Source organism: Apostichopus japonicus, chromosome 7 (genome assembly GCF_037975245.1).
Source record: "Apostichopus japonicus isolate 1M-3 chromosome 7, ASM3797524v1, whole genome shotgun sequence".
NCBI classification, from domain to species: Eukaryota; Metazoa; Echinodermata; class Holothuroidea; order Aspidochirotida; family Stichopodidae; genus Apostichopus; species Apostichopus japonicus.
Genome location: NC_092567.1, coordinates 11,408,218 through 11,431,375, shown reverse-complemented (window position 1 = coordinate 11,431,375; position 23,158 = coordinate 11,408,218). Strand labels below are relative to the sequence as shown.

Genomic DNA, 23,158 nt, shown 5'->3' with positions numbered 1-23,158 from the left:
CATAAAATTGTTAGGAGTTGAAATATCTGAAAGTTAGACTATGTATGTTAAATGACAACAAGATGATCATCTTCAAGGTGAGTGTTATAAAGTTCTATAAACATGGAAACAGGAAACCTTGTATTCTGAACAATATGAATGTCTGTAAAATGCTGTAAGCCATATGCTACTGTATACCAACCAGATATAATTACCCATAGAAAATATAGGCCTACAGTAAGCTGATTATCATTCCATGGCTACAGTATATAACCTACTGATGTACATAACTTTTTAAAGTGGTCCGTTATATGATACATGCGGGTTGCAAATGGAGTATATATTGTTTTAATTCAGTAGGGCAGACACTGACATCCCAAAAGGCAACATTTTATGACGATTATAGGTTTTCCATCATCAATCCCCCCCCCCCCGCCCTCCTCCATTCCTGACGAACCTCCTAATTTAAAATTATCTAAGGCCTATACACGCTTAGAATTTAGGCTACCCAAGTCTCAAATGCTGAGCTAATGATGTTCGAGCCTTTTAGGGTCTAGCCTGTTCTCTTGTTCTATTCTCATTGTGTTAGGCTACCAAAGTATGTAACATTAGGCTAACTTCATATAGACCCTCCCCATTTTTATGGTAAACATCAATACAAAATAATTACAACAATGAGGTTCTCTGTGTCTTGAACACTTTTTGCAGTAGATGATAGATATTGGGGTAAATAAAAACAACTGTGGGGTAAATAAAAGCTAGTTTTGTTTTTACCCCATTCACACACTTTCTTTGGGGTAAAAACAAACAAGGTGATTCTGGCCCATGTGAAAATAGAGGGGTTAGTTGCATTATTACATCTTGTAGAGACATTTTCCAATGTGAAAAAACTGTATTTAGGAACTTGGCATCATTCAAAGGTTTTATGGAATAAGAAGTTTTGGAGGAGTGGCGCGAAGTTCAAATTTGTTTTCCGGGTTTGCAGGTTCAAAGTTCCATGCTCAGCAGAGGGGGTAGTTATTGGTCTACTATAGGGGGCTTGTTTGTTTTTACCCCAACTACTGTACCCCCTTGTTTTTTTTTTACCCCACTTGACTATACTGTATAATCACTAAATTAAAAATATCAATGATTGCATCACAGTAGAACTGCTACCATGGGTTTTTTCTTTGTTGTGAGTATCCTTTTGTTTCTGAAGTCATCTGAAATTTCTGAATAACGAATTTGATTTCATGTTAGTGTTTCTTTAAACGTTTGATTTAGAAGTCACTGAGGCTCAAACGGCTCCATGATGTACTAAAGCAACCGTAGGAAGAAACTCTCTAGTGAATATGAATATGGAAACTACATACTGGAGATCAGGACCTTCAGTATGAACCTATCAAGATTTTTTCAGTATCCTACACTTCTTGACGCACAGAGTTCCATAGGAATGGTGAGAATAAAACAAATTTAGTTTGTTGTGACATTGATTCACCATTGAACTGCTGGCTAGCAAGCATGGTTGAGGAATTTTTATTCCCCTGCCACTCTTTATCAACATCATGTCATGATAATATGTCTTCCTTGCATATTTGAGAGCTAAATACTGTTTAAAATAAACACATTAAGATGGCATTCAAACATATACAAGCACTGGTATCCATTAGGGAGGTAAGCACTTCCCCCCCCCCCCCCACTCTCCCCCATAGGCTCCACCAGGGCTGCAAAATCACTATCAGAGAACATTAAATATCTGAAAAGTGAAAATGCCTCAGCTAAAGGCCCCAGGGACTCCCACCAGGGCTTAGATTTATACTTCCTAGAAATTACATTTTTCTCTCTAACATGTATTCACATGCTTTATACTTAGTACAAGAGGACATGAAGTAGAAGAGGTGTTACAGAGCTCTTCTGAAGCCCCCAGCACCCGGCTAGGGTTCAGATATATATTCCACATAGTAAAATCAGATTAAGTATCACTATTACTGACATGTCCTCATGTGCTCAAAATTGCTAGCAGATTCCAGAAACTATGTGAAAATACTGAAGATTTGGAGAGCTTTGCAGTACCCTTGGTAGTCCAGCCACCAGAAACAGAGACCACAATTGGAAATACTTCCTACTAATCTGAGTATGTACAGCTGTGAATAAAGAACTGTCACTTATGCTTGTTTAATTTTAAACATTGCTGAGCTAGTCACTGCAGTTGGTTTTAAGAAATCTAATTGGTCTCAAAACTGATCTAACTTCACCGACTTAGTACGGTGGCTTAAAACAATATGTATGTGTCCCCATATTTCAAAATTTTGAATTTGCTTTCTCAATATTTGGAATTTTATCTCAAGATTTTGACCTCAAAAGTCAAAATGTTTACATTTTCATCTCAAAACTTTTTAACTCAGAATTTTGAGGTAACAAGTGTCTTCATCTGCCAAATTTGTAGAACTGACCATATTGTATGGCTATTGACCAGCTGAACAGGGTACTTTATAAACCTTCGGTGATCTAAAATATAGAAAGAGACCCCCCCCCCCCCCGAGAGTTGTGTAACTAGGTCAATGTAGCCAATGCAGTCTCCAGGGGCCTGGTGCCATTAAAGGAAGAAAGATAATATAAAAGCACATCCACCAAAGCTGACACACTAAATTATATACAAAATTTATCTCCTGATGAGTGGAAATTCAAAAGACATTCTTTCCTCAATAGAAATGAGAGGTGCAAAATCTCACAAATTTCTCAGTCAAGCCCAAACCATGCATGGTTGGGTTTGTGTGAGGTTGGACTCTCATTTGGGAGCTCATTTATATCACTGCACCACACCTTTATATGCCACTTCCACTAAACAATGGACAATCCGGTTCAAGTCTGATGGTTTACTCGTTAATTGTGTTTACACTTACGTAATTATTGGAAACTGAAGTGTACTTTCCTTCATCTGGATTTGTTTTCTATGAATGTCCATGTATACAGGGTAGTTAGCCAGAGACATAAACATATCTATTTCTGACCGAAATTCTCAAGATCTACTATCAGTAAAACTTGATTCTCATTCACATCATTTTCTGTTCACTTTATTAGGTTAACTTGACTTATCCTGAAGCGAGCTATTAGTGGATCACCTACTCCACCTGTAGTTACCAGTTTTTGATGGAAGTGTTCATACTGTGCTGACAAGGACAACGAGTGGTTCATCATCTGATATTTCTTCCATGTAATGGTAATAACATTAATGGTTAGTATAGAACAGTGACTTTAATGTTTCAGCAAACTCTGGTAGATTTTTATGGATTAATCCAGTAATTGGTATGTTTGTAGTGAGCTTGCCATGACACAATAGGCCCCCGAACACCCTCTGGTACGTTTTAACCATTTGTCAAACTGGAATAAAAACTGACTCTGTTGGTTCTGTAAGAAAGTAGCTTGGGTTACCTACAAATATTTCTTCTGTTGAGGTATTTATTTTCTTCAGATTAAAACCGAAAACTTGTAATACCATTTTAGATATTCCATAATGCTGTAGAAACATTAAAGAAGTAAACTCAGTCTGTATTGCTGAGCTTTGAGTTAGAGGTATTTGTAATGAACACTTGATCAAACAAAAACAAGAACACCTTGATTAATTTAGGTTGGTCTCACATATGTCACACAACTATGGATATAATCTTGAACTTTAATGTACTTTGTTTGTTATGATGTTATTTACTGTAGTACAGTAGTGATGACTGTTTTAAGCATTTGCTTAAATATTGGAAATATGATTTGAAATTTAATTGGACAGTAAAATACAAATCACCTCCACCTTTGGTATTCATCTCAAAGGTGTCTATCATATCAGCTGAAGAATATGGTTGGGTTTGTATCTCCTTTACTTCTTTGATATTTGTCTCCAAACTTCTGATAAGCTGTCGCACACCACTTCTAAGATTCACAATCACATCTTGTGAGGCTAAAGAAGCATTATTCAAGTAAGGTGTACACAAAACCAGTGACATTGAGAGCCAGGCACAGTTCCATGCACTATTTTATCACCAAACCCACTCTTTAAGTCTTTGTTTAATCTAAGATAAAATAAACTATTCTTTATCACATATTTTACTTAGTTTGTATTGAAGGTTCAATGCTTGTCTCAATTTCAGATTAATTTGTGTTAATATTTCAATTAGTTTGGTATTTCTTGAGCTGTTTATTCAATGTGGGAAGCATTATGAGACCTTGAACTCATCTCGTACAGTATATGGATTTGTGTTCTAGTTGCATTAGTTTCTTTACAATGATATTATATTTTAACAGAGTTGTAAATATTATTTCAATACAGTATATATATAATATCAGAAGACATCCCTCATCTTTCACTAATTTTACTTTGTAATTCATTTTAAAATTACAGTAGCATACCATTTACTTATAACAAGCTGTGTGATTTATATGTGTCTGACAATGTTACAGATATAATTCTGCTACTTGCAGACTTAGTGATGACAATTTAAATGAATAATAATATCATTACTGATAACCAAATGCATTGTGTTTTTTCTCATCATCAGGTAAACTGGAATTATTCAGTACTGAGATCAGTGTATTTAGGGATTGACCAGTTTCATGTGTGGATTGCAGCTCTTGAAAGAAGTATGTACAGTTTATATGAGCAAGGTAATATTTGCATGGACCACCACATGTTTCTTACCCAACCCTTCCCTCCCTCTAAGTACGAATACTTCTAAATGTTGTGTCTTAGACTCGGGGATTCTGTGGTACCTCTTTTGTTCAGTGTTTCTCTAATTGTAGCATCATCTCTACACATTCTACCATCCTTGTAGGTTTCAAGAGAAGGAAAGTCTGATTTGATTTCTATTTCATAGCCAAGTACATATCTAATTTTTCAAATCTGACCAATTGCAATGGTCATTAGACATCCATTGTTTCATTATGACATAGTTTCATTCCTGTGTGAGCATCTAATGCTTATGAAGGCTTTCTATTGTCACCGACCAGCAACAGATGATGATTCTATCACAGAAGATCATACAACACAATATGACAAGTTCTTGTAGGTTTCAGCATATTATGTCATCTGAAATCCTTAATGCATTTGTATTATTTTTATGTTCTTAAAGTTTTATAAGAGTGTGTTTGGGGTAGGGGGTCGGGGCATCAGGCTGATGTCCATTGGCAAAGTTGGTAATGAAGTTACTGTAAAAGTTGTGAAAGCAAAAACAACAACATTTATATAATAGAGCAGCCTCTGCTTCACACTTGTATACTGATTGTTTGACAAAGGCAATCTGGACCAGTATTTAGGCCTAACTTGCTTGAATTCAAAGTACTAGAATTTGAAATTTGGTGTTCATACAAAGATGAACAACTTCATTGGCCTGCTGCACTAAATAACGTAAAATGTACCAATTAGACTGTGTGCAGATCACTTTAGTATTATCCAAAGGATTGCAAACATGTTACCAATTATAGCCTATTATTATTTGTTTATGGATATATATTATAAAACTTACTGGTTTATATATTTACGAGTGACCCGCTAACCTGTCTCCCCACAATCTCAGCACCGCATTCTACCATGTCTAGTATGCCCTGGTAATCTTTTAACACTGTGCACCCTCAGTGACCGGTAATACCCGGTCAGTGACCTTCCTTCTCATGAGACCACTTCCCTTCCAAAGTGGCTACTGGCGCGACCTCGGATGGGGGGGGGGGTGGCGGGAAAACCCGCCACCCGCCGAGCAGAAAATCTTACGCTAACAAAGACTGCTGACGCCTCCAGGCGTGGGGGGGGGGTAGCCCACCCCGACCTGTCGGGGGCCTGCTCTCCGTTACACCGTAGGCGTGCCCCCCCCCCCTAAGCTAACAGAGGCCTAATTGAACAAGGGTACGCGGCCCATACTATCTTAGATGGTATAGAGTAACTTGATATATCAAAATAAGGGAAACAACACTCACCGATAGACAAGGAGCCGTAGGCGAACCAGTGAATGGCGATGTCTATCGACGAGAACGTGGGGAGTCATGAGTCAGGTCGAACGACCGCTCCCCCGTCCGGCCGTGTCCCATCTCCCTTGGGGAGGGTGGCGAGAAATGGAGACAGGTAAGCGGGTCACTCGTAAATATATAAACCAATCAGTTTTATAATATTTACTTCGTTCCCCGCTTACATGTCTCCCCACAACATTAGCACCGAATGACACTGCCTGATGGTGGGAGGCCCGAGGGGTGGGACCGCCGTAGCTCGCATCACCGAGCGACCAAAGCCGAATCGGCCTGTGGTATGTCCGATAAGTAGCAGGCGACGAAGCGATCGGAGTCTTTCAAGCCGTCGCCTTGCAGATGTCCAATATCGGAAAGCCTGCAAACAGGGCTGTAGAAGCTGTGAAACCCCTGATGTTGTGAGCCCTAGATCTGCCTGGACCTGTTTCCAGAGGGCGGATGGTTTCCACCAATCAGCGGGACAAGGTATCCTCCCAGGCTGCTGAGTAAGGCACTCGAAGGAGGGAGAACAGGGATGTCGAAGTACCCAAGAGATCTTGTGTTCTGTTGAGGTACCACTTCAGTGCCCTAACGGGAAACCGTAGTCTGTCCTCGGGGATCAAAGAGAAGGTCTCTGTTGATGTCTCCCGATAGGAGAGCCCAAACGTGGTTCTTAGCGAAGAAGCATGGGTCGAGAACTATCAGCACCCCACAAACCGTAGGACTGAAGGCGCCTTAGTCAAGGCGTGCCGTTGTTGCCTGGCGTGGAGCCGTAGGGGAAGGCGGCAATAGCCGAACGATAGTTCTTGATTGTCGATACCCTGCCTCCCTTCTTGGAACAGTGTGGGTAAGGAGTCGGCGATCGAGGTTAGAATGGCCATGGTAGACAGAGTCTGTCTCGTTCGGCATACTCCGAATCTCCGTAGGCGGAAAACGTAAGTCGCCACGGTTGTTCTCCCTCTGGCGGCCAAAGTCCTTTCTGTCTAAGGGAATAACCAGAAAATTTCCAGGCAACTTATTGTAGGCCCTTGCTGTCTGGGTGAGCCAGCGCCCCCTGTTTCTGGGACAACCGATGTGTTGTGTCCGGCAGGATCGCCGGCTCGTCGGCGAGGAGCTGAAGAATTTTTTTCCGAACCAGGGTCAGCGGGGCCGCTATGATGGATCTGCCCCAAGAATGGCGGCTCTCCCTCAGTACCTGGCTGATCATGCCAAGACGGGGAAGATGTAAGTCTCCGGTCCGTCTCGCGACAGGGACCTGGCGCTATGTGGAAGGCCTGCGGGTGGGACCGCATGAAAAAAAAGATGGGCAGCCCATTGTTGCCTTGTGTCGCAATCAGGTCTATCAGAGGTCTGCCGAACATGTGGAAAAACCTACCGCATGTTCGTTGCGAAAGGGTCCACTCTTCGGGGTGGAGCTGTCCCCTGGGCAGAGCATCGGCCATCACATTCTCCTTTCTGGCTATCTGAGAGACTCGTAGGGCCATGCCAGATTCTGCAGCTGTGGTGAGGGTCTCCCATGCCAGACGGCACAATCTCTCTGACCTGGTGCCACCCTGTCTGTTGATGCAGCTACAGTATAGCTAGCGAAAGTACATGAGACCTGATATGGTTATCTTTGGCAGATAGAGTGTTAGAGCAGATCCTTTGCCCTGCTGACGCCACTGGGGTGCAGGAAAGCGGTTTCTCTGTATCTGCTGCTAAAGAAGTCGAGGAGAGTGGCCTGTATGTTGACCTTGTTAGCGCTTGCAGAACAGCAGCACTTGCAGTACTGCTTGCCGTACCACAGTACCGCTGATGACTCCTTCAGTTATCAACCAGTTGCAATCAGAAAACTCTAAAGAAAAGGAATGTCTTGATGATGTAGACCTAAGCTGTACCCTGTAAGGAGGTTTAATGGAGGTTCGTTCCATGATAAATCATATTAATACTAATATTGAGGATTGATAAGGCCCAGACCTATCCAATGAAAAAGATGCCAGAGGCGCCTAACGATAATACCCTGGTCAACGATAACCTGTCAAACATAGAGACAAATACCTCCTGGATGGAAAGACGCAATGGAGAGAAGGTGCCTTGCCCAAGGAAACAACGGAATGATCTGGCCAGGACTCAGACCTGCAAGCCTTAGATCACCAGTCCACTGCCTTCACTACTTGACCACAGTACTCTCGAAAAATGAGTACTGATTGGAAAGTTTGCTTCATCAGAATCTTAATCAATGCTACAACTGCTTCTGCTTATGTGACTCCTACAACTATATGTATGTATTTATGAATGTATTTTAGATCATCCTGCAATTAGGAACTCGCGAAGAAGCCTCATTGGCTGATCAAAGCTGCAGGCTGACCGAAGTCAGTCTCTTACATTCATATTTAACGTCCATGATTATGAATTGTCAACAACTCTGTAACTGGACAACATACATTAATCTTGGGGTGACTTGAACCGGGGACCTTATGATTGAAAGGCTTTAACCACTGAGCTAACTGAGCTATAGACCTACTCATCAGAAACAAACTCCCAACAGGGGCCGTGAAGATGGTGAGAGGGTGGGTTTGTAGAAATTTCACCTCATAAATCCCTGGCTGCTTAACGGAGCTTAACGGGGAGTTACTCAGCAAACACAAAAGCGTTATTAAACGTTTAGTCTAATTTTGTTATGTGGTGTATGAAATATGTCACCGAAAACGTTTTCGGGCTATTATTTCAAAACAATTTTCGTTAAGACATTAATGTAACATTCATATAACATTAAAATCTCATAGAAACGTTATGTCGACGTTTTTACAACACCACATTAAACGTAATAAACACGTAGTAAATGTTATGATAACGTACCCGTTACTTCTCAAATCTCTTCATGTCGAGATGTGTCAATTTCGTTGTGAAGTAAAGGTTTCCAACTTCCTATTAAACCAACTTGCGCATAGTCACGACTAGGCCACCAGGTGCTACGAAATGCAACTCTGCTCAAAATGTCAGAACATCGAACATTATTCATGAAGCGCATACTGTGTGTTCGAAGCGTGTTAGCACTTGTAACTTTGCTGGGGTTTAATCCTACCCCTTTTCAACTTACTAACGCGTTTGTCTCGGTAATTCACCCAAGAAATAGAGAGAAAGGCTTATTCCATGGGAATCGCTCAGGTATTCGACAGCTCGTTGAAGCAAACGTTAAGATTACACGTGTCAAGCCAGGTGACTGCTTGCCCCCCCCCCCCCCCTCCTCTCATAACAAATGTATAGCGTTGTACATTTTCCTGACAGTTTGCCAAGGTTCTAAGAAGTTTTCGTTTTCCTCGCACTTTGCCAAGTTTCGAGGAAGTTCTCTTCCTGGCAGTTGCCAAGGTTCTAAAGTAACAAGAAAAGTCTTGCGAACAGATTTGAAACCTTTCAGTCTTGCGCATTTTAACATGTTCTGGAGGGGGATCCACAAGTCTTTTTTAAACAACAGTGTCTTAAACACAAGTAAGGTTTTGAACCTAGACATATGGCGATGAATTATAATGAGAGAGAAGTATAATTAGCGAGGAGAATATAACCCACGAATGCTCAGGAAATCTATGTCATGTCCTGGTTTCTGCTGGTACTTGTTGAACACACATTTGGGATGTGTAGTGATTAATGGTGTAGCGAATGCAGTGTTTTTCCGCAATTGATTCGAACCTGTCGTCTCAGCTCAAGCTGCTAGTTCCGGGGGCAACACTCCCCCCGATGAAGGAGACTTTTCCTCCTCTGGGAAGCGGGAGTAACCGTCCTATGTTACCCCGAAATCTAGGGGTGAACCTCGTCGTCTAGGCCGGACGGGCTGGCCGAGGGTTGCGATCGCTCCTCGGCACCGATGTCTGTGTTCGGTGCCCGTCTTTGTCTTTCCCCCTCTTAGGCTGGGGATAAGTATATCTCCGTTGGCCGTGGGAACCTCGCTCGGGCCTACCCTCTTTTCGGATTAGGCGCTTGCCCTTACTGCCCCGTTCTGGGGGCCCCGGCCGCGGCTCCGGCTAGTAGGTCTGCGGACCGGGCTTCTGCCCCTGCTACCCCGTTCTGGGGGCACATCAGTCGTCGATCTCATCGGTTCCCGGCTCCGGGACGTGCTCTGGGATCCGGAGTGAAACCTCGGTTCCGCACTCCCTGTGAGTTCTCGCCGGACCCGGGGTCTCGCCAGACCCGGGGTCTCGTCGGACCCGGGCTCCCGGATCCCATCTCTGCGTGCGTACCACGCCGGGTACCACTCTCCTCGACCCGGACATTCTGTCCGTTCCGGTCGGAATTTCTAATGGGCTTTTTATTGGCCTTGAGCCTTGCCCTTAGCTTCCCCCTTGGTCAAAAGATCCGAACGGTGTCGGGATCTTGGGATGGGCAATTTCTCTTTTTCTCTCTCTCGCTACTCCGGCCCTCTCTTGGCCAGTCTGCACTCCATCTCCCACCAACATTCTCGCTTCTTCGGGATGAGGTCCAGTTTATCCCTGAGCTTCGAACGCTGGCTAGCCAGCCATGTGTCAAATTCTTGCCAAAGTACTGGCGTAAACAAGATTTAGACCAATAAAGGTCTCTGTGCTACAGGTCATGCCTCTGGGGCAAGGATCCTGGCCATCCCACGCCCGATCCGGGCGGAACATCGAACAATTGACACATTTTATTAAGTGGCTCCGATTTTATGACTGAAAAACTCACGTTAGGAAAGACTAGAAGGAGTATTCTATCGTACGAACGTAAACTAACCATTCGGAAGAAGCAAGGTGGGGATGTAGCCTAACAGAGAGTAGAGATACGTGACAAAAATATCGCGCCCCGCTAGGGGCTCGCGGCTTACAAAGAACGCTACAAAAGTGAAATCCCAAAAACGATCCAACATCTTATAAGAAGTAAAATAAAAGATGTCAACAAAGGCGAGATACCACCCATCCGCGAAATGCGGAACCACTACAAGGTACGCTAAAAGTGAAAACCAACACTTTAAAAAAGCGACCAAGTAACGAAGTTCATGAAACGAGCAAACATCTTATAAGAAGTATAACAGATAAAGACATGTAAACAAAGACGAGATACCGCTCATCCGCGCTAAATGCGAAATAGGGGCTCGTGGCTTACAAAGTACTCTGCAAACGTGAAAACGCAACACTTAAAGAGCGAACAAGTAACGAAAATACATGAAAACAATCATAACATCTTACGAGAACCCACCTATCCGCGAAAGTGCGAACGAGTAACGAAAATACATGGAAGTACAAGTAAATATATGAAAATACATGAAGGCAATCATGAAACAAACAAACATCTTAATCGAACCGTCTATTCCGATAGTACGGGATAGGCGCTCGCGGCTTACAAGGTACGCTACAAGAGTGAAAACCAACACTTGAAAGCGTGATTAGTAACGAACGTACATAAAACAAGCATAACATCTTAGGAGAAGTTTAACAGCTAAAAAAACATGTACACAAGATAACAACCGCCTAACCGCGTACCAGAACGGAGTAAGGCAATCGAACGAAGTAGTTTCGCGGAACTACTACCTGAGTAAATAACGTTACGCTAACAAAAAACGAACGCATGGGCAAGAGTGCACACTAAAACAGCCCGAAACTCCCTCCCTATAAGAAAAGGATACTTACCAGGCTGTAATAGGCTGTTGGAACGTCTAGAAATCCTATAAGGAAACTTCTAGGTAAAAATCCAAGGTATTTCGGGCAGTTTCCCTAAGAAAATTTTTCCCAATACGAAAAACATGTGTAGACACTTTGGGTGGTAGAATGAGAAGGAAGGTCACTGACCGGGTATGACCGGTCAATGGGTGAACAGTGTTAAAAGATTACCAGGGCATACTAGACACGGTAGAATGCGGTGCTGAGGTTGTGGCGAGACAGGTAAGCGGGGAACGAAGTAAATTTTCAAAAATTATTTAACTCTAAAAATAAAGCGCCTTTCCATAAAATGTATGAACTTGCAATTATTGAGTTGTTTCAGGGACACAGAGTCATTAGCTTGAATATATATCTGTGAGCAATGGAATAATTGTTGAGTACATATTAAAAAGGCAAACTCAATAATAAAGGTTTTCATTGTTTGCATTAATATATCTAGTTCAGATATTATCAACAAACAATAAGTAACAACTGACTGTTATTGCATTTGTCTTATCTCATCATTAGGTAAATGTGGAATAACCAGTCTCGAGATGATCTTTGGGGGATCACCTGATACGGATCTTGCACATACTGGTTTACAATATGCTGATCAATGGTATTGGTAAAAGTGTATAAATAGTGTATAGCATGACTGGTAGGCTGGGTTGTAGTTAATTAGATTTTAATCTGGGTAGAGAGTGACTTTTTGGTTTCGATGCTATCTGTAACCTTTGCGTTCATGATTGCGTATGCGAGTGTGGGGGGGGGGGGGTTGAACTTGTGATGCCCATTTTGTAAAGACGGAGGAAGGGAAAGTCAGACCAATTTAATATTTGGGTTCACCATGGTCAATTTGTGTAACCTTGTAAACACGATATCTCAAATAAAAAAGCTTGAGAGGATTTCATATTTAGTGTGTGAAAGTACCACATTAAGTACAAGAATCCTATTGTTTTTTCGTGGAGGTCAAGGGTCATTTGAGGTCACCAGGGGTCACACTGAGAAAAAATGTAAACACGATATCTCAAAAATGGAAAGTCAGACTAATTTCATATTTCATGTGTAGATGTATCACACTAATTATAGGGATCATATTGTTTTTGATGGAGGTCAAAGTTCATTTAAAGTCACCAGGGGTCATATTGTGAAAACATTTTTTTAAACGATATCTGAAGAGGGGCAGATCAGACCACTTCATAAGTCATGTATAGAAGTATCACAATAAGTACAAGAGGCCTTTGTATTTGGTGGAGGTCAAACGTCATTTGGGTCACAAGGGGTCAAATTGTGAAAACATTGTAAACACGATATCTCAGGAAGGGAAAGTCAGACCAATTTCATATCTCAATAATGGATTCTCGGGCCGACCTCTTATTTAGTGTGTAGACGTACCACGTTGAGCTTAAGAAGACTATTGGTTGTGATGGAGTTCTTAAAACCCTTGTAATCATGTACACCCTCACTATACATTACTTCAGATTTATGAAACTGCCCGTGTTACATCATTGAAACTACAATGCACTTTTGCAATCTTGTTTGCTGTTTAATCCTGGTGGAACAATAATTGTTTTGAATCTTGCTTGATCACTGCATGCCAAACACTGTATTGCTTACCATTGTGAAAATAAACACATAGATGTGTATATGTTTAATTAAGATTTCTTCAAGGTGGCACAAGGTTGGGTGGCAGGTAAGGATAGTACTCAGTCTTTAAAGTGTGGCCACACTCCTCTGCATCGTCAGACTAACTTCCACTATAAAATATGGTAATGTTACTACTTGAGGTTATATCCTTTTGATATAAACCCAATATTTGCTGAGGCTAAGAAATATATAAATAATTTAACATGTGACATACTTCTTCATCATTCTGTTTTAATGGAGACATGTATTAAGTGAGCTTGATACTATATACGATGTGAATAACACCCTGCACAACTGCCTCAGCAAGTTAGTGTTTGTTTACTTTGATCACTGTCTGGAGCCTGTATGCTTTCACTTACTATATTTTACATATGTCACAACTAAGTGTTTTGATTGATAAAATGCAAAATAACTAGCAACAACTATTTCTCTATTTCCGTCCTAAACTTGCCCTCCCCCATTTCATTGCATTCAAAAATTAATGTCAAATTGTATGTGAAGATAACCTGATGTTTGATGTTATTTGATATTTTCACACAGGAGTCACAAGTAAAAGAAACTGTTGTTTGTCTCAGAAACTCTTTGAAGGCAACATGGAGTTCATGAGTTAATACAATAAGTGTTGTAGTAACGAATTGTGTCGAATACCATAGAATCAAAACATACCCCAAGTGGCTCCATGATAAACGCAAAAATGCTTTGAATAATGTTAAAGTCCCTTGCTGTGAGCTATGTCAGTCCAACCAACCCAAAGATGAAAACAGCAGTAGTAAACAATAAATGTGTTGCCCTGAGAATATAACTGTATAAATATTCATAGATCCTCATTATTTAAGACATACGGAAAGACTTTGATAGCATGATGTCAGCAACTATTTCAATGGTTCTAACTGAACACTAGTTTCAAGTACATGCCACAATAGATACTTTAAGTAAAGCACTTTTCTTTACAGTGGTACAAAAGTTATCACGGATCTCATTTTCATCTGCATATCAAGTGAAAGGTAGCTTGAATTATTTTGTTTATTCTTTCTTTGACCTCCAGCTGGTACAGTTTTCAACGTTGCATTAAAGCGGTTTTCATGTATACGTCTTTCAAGGAATTAGAAAAGAAAATTCAAACATCCAACATCACTGATGACATAATTTCTTTTGTGGGTGAGTGTCTTTACAACTCTATTCTCAACATTCAGTTTTTTAAGTGGGAATGGGTTTTGCTGAATACCTTTGATCAAGGCAATTGAGCTGTATTAAGTAATTATCTTTTAATGTATTTATGCATACTTATGCATATTAGACCGCCAGACCCAATTAAGTATACAATGGGATGTACAGTTTCAGCCCTGATCATAAAGTGATATGCATATTCATCTATGTTCTTATTTGAAAGGAATTTAATACACTTATAAACCACATGCTGTCAACTCCCCGAAGTGAACCCAACATTATGAAAATATGATAATATCATTGGTTAATATCTTGCTTTTCCACAATTTTGTTTCATGGACAGGCCTGATCACTAACATATTCTTTACTGCCCCAATGCAATTTATTTGCTACACATCTGTTCTTATTTTGTTCATTCCTTTTCATGGAAAGCTGAGAAGAAGTCAACTCACTACAGCATTCCATAACAAGCACAACAGTAAATACTACAAAGGATAATTCAAAGAGCCTGCTTTCGTGTCTTCTAAGGTAAGCCAAGAACCATTTTCTTTTGTTAAGATTTATACTATCACATTGTTTTATCAAATCATTGCTGCTACATTTAGACATTGAGACAATGGTCATCTTTTCACACAAAATAATAGTTGTTATGTGCATGCATGCTGTTGGGACGTGTATTTTGATGTGGTGCTATATTTCTTACATTTCCGACTAAGGGAGTGAGATGATAGAAACTTATTTAGAATGTCAAAACTATTCAGAAAGGAAATTTAATAAGTTAGTAAGTTTGTTGTCTATCCACAATGAGAAGGAAAATCCGAACCCAAAGGAGTAAATACGAAAAGAGTTGAACTGTTAGTTGCAATAAACTGTTGTAATATAAATCTAAACAATGTGTGTAGCAAAGATGAGTCACAAATATTACATAAATTAAACCAAGAGAGTCTCAATATACAAATAGATAATTACCTGATTAGCTGAAGCGACTTCAAGGACTTGTATGATAGACCTCTGTAATAATTTGGTTTGAAAGAAGGTAATGTAAATATCTCTTGAAACCAAGTCCTTAACTGACTTCCTGAATTGGTCTGAATTTTCTTCTTGTTCAAGCATACAAAGAACTGCAAACTGACGTCCCTCTTTGGTTTCCTGTAGGTGTTTGATGATGATGTCTGCTGCTGACTTGTGGAGTCCACATGCAAAGCGATAGACATACTGGAGGTCAAGCGGGTTGATGCTGTTCAAGGTTTCTTTCACATTGATTGCTGCTGCTGAAGACGCTCCTGTTATCCAAGCAGACAGATTATATGGGTTTTAATGTGTATATTTTACTGCAGCCATCAGATCACGGTGTTGACAAATATTAATAGTGTCACTGTACCATATAATTTAATAAGTAACCCTTGTATATAAAGTTATTTTTAAAACTATCATTCACATGGTGTATGTCAACGATGTTTTGTTTTATGGTGTTGTGACATCATTAATATCACTGTAATTAAAGCATGACTCAGGGATTGATTCAAGTTCAATATTTGTGCTAGGCAGCAGACACAATGATGGCAGAACGACATATAGTATTAATGGTCTATCTAAGGTTCTAAAAAGAATACACTGTGCCTGACAGAAACTCAGACAAATATGTCAACAATTAATGTTATATTTTGTGAGGCCAAAATATTCAGAATTTAGGTTTACAACCCTATACCTACCTTCACTACATGCTTCAGTCTTTCATTTTAGGTCCAAGCACAGGCCCAGTGACATTGCATATTACCACTGAAACTATGGCGGGCCATCAGTCTCAAATCATGGGAGATCGACTTATACCGATTTAAATCGACATATACCAGTTTCCTCCGACTTATACCAGTTTCCAGCAGATGAAATTGACTTCTGCCGATTTAAATTGACACAACCAGTTTCATTCTACATATCATCGATTTATTTTACTTATCATCGATTTAAATCGATGATAAGTAAAATAAATCGATGATATGTCAATTTAAATCGACATCTACCAGTTTAAATCGATGAAATGTCGAATTAAATCAGTAGAAGTCAATTTCCGTGGACTTATACCAGTTTCTAGCGTCTCAAATTGACATATACGTATTTAAATCGACATATCATCGATTTAGCTCATTAACATATTCCAAATCCCGATTTCGGTGATGATTGACATGTGGAGATACATCACGTGTATAAAAAATAAACACGAGCATTTTGGAATGCATGACTTGAGCTTGAATACTGTAATTGTTAAACCCCATGGGTATATATTTAGCTACATTAAAACGTAACCTTACAGTAGGCCTCACTGCAGTACAATGTCATCTTTGTTTACGGTGTAACTGGATTAGGTAATTACATCTGTGTACGTACTGTGGGCCTATTCAGTTGCATGTGTATTCCTATACTATAGCGCCACGTGTTTGAGTAGACAAGCCCAGTTTGCATTGAGATAATTGCACGTCATTGACATATCAGTTTTTTTTTTCAGCCTTATTGTTACACCGAAATCTTTTTGCAAGTAATTGTTCATAATTACCATTGACATAACCATGATGAACACCCTTGCTAGCTTGCTAGCTTCGTAATTTTGGAACTATTTAGTTATTCGCACGCCTTGTCAGTTGACTACACGTGATGTATCTCCACATGTCAATCATCACCGAAAGGGATTTGGAATATGTTAATGAGCTAAATCGATGATATGTCGATTTAAGTAGGTATATGTCAATTTAAGACGCTAGAAACTGGTATAAGTCCTCGGAAATTGACTTCTACCGATTTAATTTGACATATCATCGATTTAAATCGATGATAAGTAAAATAAATCGATGATATGTAGAATGAAACTGGTATATGTCGATTTAAATGGACATATACCAGTTTCATTCTACATATCATCGATTTAAATCGACATATACCAGTTTACTTCGACATATCATCGATTTATTTTACATATCATCGATTTAAATCGATGATAAGTAAAATAAATCGATGATATGTAGAATGAAACTGGTATATGTTGATTTAAATTGACATATACCAGTTTCATTCTACATATCATCGATTTAAATCGACATATACCAGTTTACTTCAACATATCATCGATTTATTTTACATATCATCGATTTAAATCGATGATAAGTAAAATAAATCGATGATATGTAGAATGAAACTGGTATATGTCGACTTAAATTGACACATACCAGTTTCATTCTACATATCATCGATTTAAATCGACATATATCAGTTTACTTCGACATACCATCGATTTATTTTACTTATCATCGATTTAAATCGATGATAAGTAAAATAAATCGATGATATGTAGAATGAAACTGGTATATGTCGATTTAAATCGGTAGAAGTCAATTTCAGCTGCTGGAAACTGGTATAAGTCGAAGGAAACTGGTATATGTCGATTTAAATCGGTATAAGTCGATCTCCCATGATTTGAGACTGATGGCCCGCCATATGAAACCTGTCTTATTTGCATGCTGCATTGTAAGTACAGTGTGACAGTAATAGTAACCCCGAAACTTGCCTTCGTGGCATGATTTATTTTTGCATTGTAAGTACTAGCAGACCAGGATGACAGTGAATGTGGCGTACACCTATTAGAGTCTATATTAATCTGCCCAAAGAGTTCTCCTTCAGGAAAAGTGCCAATTAGGAGCAGGTGAACATCTTTATTGCTATGTTATCAATTAGGACGTGTTTTGGTGTGGCGTGGATGTAAAAGAGCATGAATGGAAGCACATGTGGTGCAAACATTGGGTAAATTGAGGCAAATTATGTCCAGTTAGCCCTCCCAGGAGCAGCGTACAATTGTTTTTTGTCAGTTTTGTTTTTTAACGACTGAGTAAAGAGGTTTGTTTACAAGTAACGAAAAGTTCCGGCTCTCGTAGCAAAATATCTGCATGGTCATGGTATAAAAAAAGGATAATGCCATGAAAGGCCAACTTGTCACCTATGCAGTAATTGGTAGCGTTTAGCTAGTGGAAACTTCTATCTAGACTTAGAGACCACATTACTTTTGTGATATAGTGTGTAAGTCAATGGGGCTCTTAATGGACGTATGCTACCTGAATAGTAACCATAAACCTGCCTTTATTGCATGCTCAGTTACTGCATTGTTACTACAGACAGGCCAGTTTGACAGTGAATAGTAACCCCAAGCCTGTCTTCGTTGCATGCTTTGTTACTGCATTGTAAGTACTGACAGGCAAGTGTGACAGTACATAGTAACCCCAAGCCTGTATTCATTACATGCTTCATTTATGTATGTTAGGTATCAGCACAGAACATGATGGCTTACCATAGTGAGCCATATGCAATGTTATGAGTGATATCATCATTATTACTTTATATAATGTAGGTCATTCTGACTGGTTTACCACAGTGGTCCCATTGCTAATGCTACTTGTTAAAATTGTTGCCTGTGAGGACGTCATTAATCAAAGGTTGGGTAAGTTGGGGTCAAAGGTTATATGAAGTTATTTGCAGCCAAAAGGAAGAATGAGTCAAACATGCATCTCTGCTAGATGCTAGATGCTTGCTCACATTGTCAGTAAACTTGATCTTAACAATTCAGTTTGTGAAGGGACACATTTTACAACACAGAAAACAGTCATACCGTAGCTCATTTTGTAGATATTACAGTGAAAACTTAAACTGAATGTATTTCTCTCAACCAGTCAAATTTGTAACATAGTATAACAGACCTCTTTATTTTGTTTTGGTCAAGTGTTGATAATATTGTCATCAATGAGAAAATGTTGAGTGGATGTATTACTGATATACATCACTATGTTCTAGTTAGTGATCTTCAATGGTCCTTTCATGTCAGTGAAACAGAGAGCAAACTGTGGAAACTTGTAAGATATATATCTGTTAAAGAATGGAATCATCATATATTTGAAGAAGCAGCTCGTTGCATGTAATCTAAACCTGAAGGTTTTTTTTTTTTTTTTTGCATTCCTGGTTAAGATTTAATTTATCATGTTTACAACAGTACAATGAGTTTTTAAGAGTTGCCATTGGCATTCAGCTTCATAGCCGAGTGTTAGTCATTCATGCTGATGAAAATATTTCATTCTCGATACATAATTTCATTCAAATTTTAGTGTGATCTGTTTGGGAACTTTCTGGCCTTTAGATTCTGATTTCTAATTCATAATTCCACTGAAGTAATTGAATCATATTTAAAACTGTCTTTTCCTTGTTTTCACAATCCAACAAACTTGCAAACTCCATTAAAAGAGGCTTGGAGAGCAAAACACTCCTATTCCTACAATATCCTGGCTGATATTGTGGTTGTTGGTACATATACTATCAAGACTATTACTGTAGCTGAACTTGCGGCGTTTTGCATATAGTTATCTTCTTGAGATAACGGCATATGAACAATTATTTAAAAGGAACATTCCAATTTGGAGTGGTATGGCCTGAACATGGTATTACAATGTGAAAGGGACATCCTGATTGAGGCTCTTAACAGAGAATTGTGTACAGTTAGTTTATTAATATGGAGTACGACCTTAAGTTCCTTTTTCAGTAACAGATTACTATGCAAATTATTATGCAAATAATTGGGCATATGTATGATACTATGACCACATGTGAGTTAGGGTCATCAGTGCTGCTTCTCTATAGTTCTACTCTGCTAGAATTGGTAAAGGTTTTGACAAATAATTCTTTGCATATTACCCTCGAAATTGTAAACTTTCTTTAAAAAACAATTACAGAGCAAAAAGAGAACTTGCAGAGAATGATTTAATTTTATGAGGTCATGAAAATAATATTTTGATTTTTCTGATATTAGGTTTTGACTGGTATTTCACTCTTACAACGTCAACCAAATTACAGATTCCTTTAAATGTAATTTATTAGTTCGTGTCCTTGTCTCTATACTTGAAAACAAAATTCGCCCAGGATGAAGATAGTCACAGCGTTTGTTTACGTTCTAACATTTTGTGTATTGTTATTGTGGTAGTCGACCAGGTCATCTATGAAATCTTTGTGAGATGAGATATTACCAAAAGCTTCATTTTAATACATTTTGGATTAGCTTGACTTAACAAATAATCGAACACTGAAAGTAACATTGAATCATGAATATCAATACTACTACTCATATCTAGGAAAAAAAAAACAATTTTTAAGGCTAATATTTCATGGCTATTTGATAAATGATTGAAACATAAAAACAAAAGTTATTTCAGCTGCGTTGCCTTGATGATATCGTTCATTGTACTGTTGCCAGGTGCAAAATGTTACCAACTTTAAGGATTCATATCTTTGTGATACAAAATGAGATGAGGATCTGGTTTATGAATTTACTTGCATAGCTTTGACTTTTACCTCAGCAATTTTGAGAAGGAATCAAATTTAACCACAGGAAAAGCTTTGAACAATATGTGGGATAATTTTATTTAAGTGAAGAGTACAAATAGCAAAAATCTAGTGAATATGCTGAATAACGTGTTTTTTAATAGATACAAAAGTCAAAGTATTCAATATGGTTATACATGCACAACAATATAAGAACTCGTGTCCATCCTAGATTACCCAGATGTGTACAATTTGCTTGTAAATCCAGTGTAGTCAGTTTTTTCCGACTTTGGCTTGGTCTTCCTGAGGGTATCTCTACCTTTTGGCGCTCTTGTCTTCAAATACAACAAGCATACATATAGAAAGATTCAAACCCAAATCGTTGTTATGTTGAACTGGGTCGGTGACATATGATGACTTTATTTGCTTACATTGCCACGCGTGTAGTATAAATGGTAATTAACATATATACGTAACAGACACTGTGGTGTGGGGGTACGATGAGCTTAAGCTGTTTACCTATGCAAATACAAACACATACGAACAATATTTCCATCTCTAAGGTTTACTCATTATCTTACACATCAAAGATGACAAACTGTGGTTATGCATCAATATTATCTGCACTGAAGACTTACCTTCACTAAGAATCCAAACCAGATGATGGGAGGCATAAAATTCACAGATGATTTTGTGCCATATTCGTGCTTCCGTCTTATATCGACACTGGGAAATGTCAAAAACCACTTCCTGTGCAAACATCCCGAGCTTTATATAGTTATCATAAAACTCTTGTCCAAGCTCTGAAACTAAATAGGTGTTTTCCCATGCCATCTGCTGGTTCTTCCGTGTGAGGCCGTCGAAAGCAATACGGTACAGTTTAGCTAGTTCCGTTTCAAAAGCAGGCACCTCAGTATTAGCATCTCTCTTGATTTTCATATGGTTATGAATGCATGCGATCACATAAGTGAAAAATCTTGTTACTGTGCTAAATATCTCGATTTCTGGCCTCTCGTGTGCTATGTGAGCGACCATAGTGGAGAACAGAGGGACCTGACAGAGATCTCTTAAGAATGGGTTTCTCTGAAGCTGCTCTTCGATCCGATCTGCCAACTGGACATCATCAGCCACCGCCTTCAGGACATAGTTTCGACGTTCAGCCACCCCAAACCCTGTTAATCTGATTCGTTTTGTTTCGGGGTGTAAGTTAGGCGGGAGGTTCAATGTCCTGGTAAGTATGATAACAAGAATCTCTAGAAACATTTTCATCTCAATGATGGAGGAGATATGTGTTTTGGTGTTCTTGTCAGGATACTCGTCATAACTGTCAAAAACCATGACAACAGACCCTTTGTATACTTTGAGGATTTCCTTAATGCAAGAGTCGTCCATGTCCTCATCTTCGGGCACTATAGAATGCTTTATGGCAGTGTATATAGACTTTACACCTTCCAGTTGCCTCAACTGGAGAAATATAAGTATTTCCACATCTTTGAGAGGAGATTCAGGGTTCTTAGTACACCAGTCATAGACAAACTGTGATGCAAGTGTTGATTTCCCGAACCCAGGGTCAGCTTCGATGATCTTTCTATTTGACTTAGTTTTGGGGCTGTTTAGAATATCGTTGTAAGAATCTAACGATTCTAGCACATCGGGCTTTTGCATGAAATCACCCTCCTGAGCGGAGCAGTAAATACCTCCCTGAACAAATATACTATTAACCTTACACTTGCTCATGGAAGGAAATGGCTTAGCTGTCTCGTATTGCTTTCGATAGGCTGTTTTTGCATACTTGATGAGATCGTTTTTCTTTCCTGAGAGAAAAGAAAAAACAGTTAAAGAGTTTTTAGCACTCGAAAGGTTACATGCATACATTTTGACCTTCTGAAACAAACCTATCATCGAGTTGGTTTAAGTGAAACGGGAGTGCAGTATAAACACTCAATTGTGAAATTCAGTTTACATAAGGTTAAATATCAGTCACCAAGTATGTCTAGCGTACTTTTAACTACTTTTTGTATTGGTGACGTAACGTCAAATTATGTAATGGGTTACCAATTTTTATTATAAAAGCTACATATTTTTAAAACACTGATAGCAATAGATGCTTAACTGAGCTTTACTTTAACTATGTTGCACTACCCATTAAAATTCTTATTATAGCGGAGACGAAGTCAAAGTAGAGGGTGTCAACTATCATAATGTAATCATATATGCCTAATCATTGAGTTAATGTTAAATATCACACCAAGATGTACTAATCACTACCAATAGCGTTGAATTTAAACAGATAATCCATCCCCTCACTCTATAGAACTTGGAACTGTTAATGGAACTCTTAAGTTCATTTATAAGTGAAAGAACGTCATCCTCAGGTGGTATTACTTCCATGTCGTGCATGCTCTCATGTTATGGTGAACGTGTTATTCACTAGCAATCAC

At 39.2% G+C, this 23,158-nt stretch overlaps 1 protein-coding gene and 1 long non-coding RNA gene across 6 annotated transcripts in view; one reads left to right on the top strand and one right to left on the bottom strand.

Moving 5' to 3' along the window:
• The window catches only part of LOC139970028 (uncharacterized), a 147,691-nt gene that overhangs the window by 107,263 nt on the left and 17,270 nt on the right, over positions 1-23,158 (bottom strand). For 2 of the 4 annotated variants that reach the window (XR_011793892.1, XM_071975580.1), the window contains exons 5-6: positions 21,356-22,531; positions 15,342-15,655 (exon numbers count right to left, since the gene is read on the bottom strand). The exons of the other annotated variants lie outside the window; for them this stretch is intronic. Coding sequence is in view for 1 of the 2 variants with exons in the window: in XM_071975580.1 (XP_071831681.1) it covers positions 15,342-15,655; positions 21,356-22,531 (1,490 nt within the window). In the remaining variant the exon portion in view is untranslated. The remainder of the gene's footprint in view (positions 1-15,341; positions 15,656-21,355; positions 22,532-23,158) is intronic. 4 annotated transcript variants of the gene reach the window in all.
• The window catches only part of LOC139970094 (uncharacterized), a 379,126-nt gene continuing 358,865 nt past the window's right edge, over positions 2,898-23,158 (top strand). The window contains exon 1 of one of the 2 annotated variants that reach the window (XR_011793977.1): positions 2,898-3,193. This is a non-coding gene — a long non-coding RNA (uncharacterized lncRNA). The remainder of the gene's footprint in view (positions 3,194-23,158) is intronic. The other variant, XR_011793985.1, reaches the window with a different exon arrangement.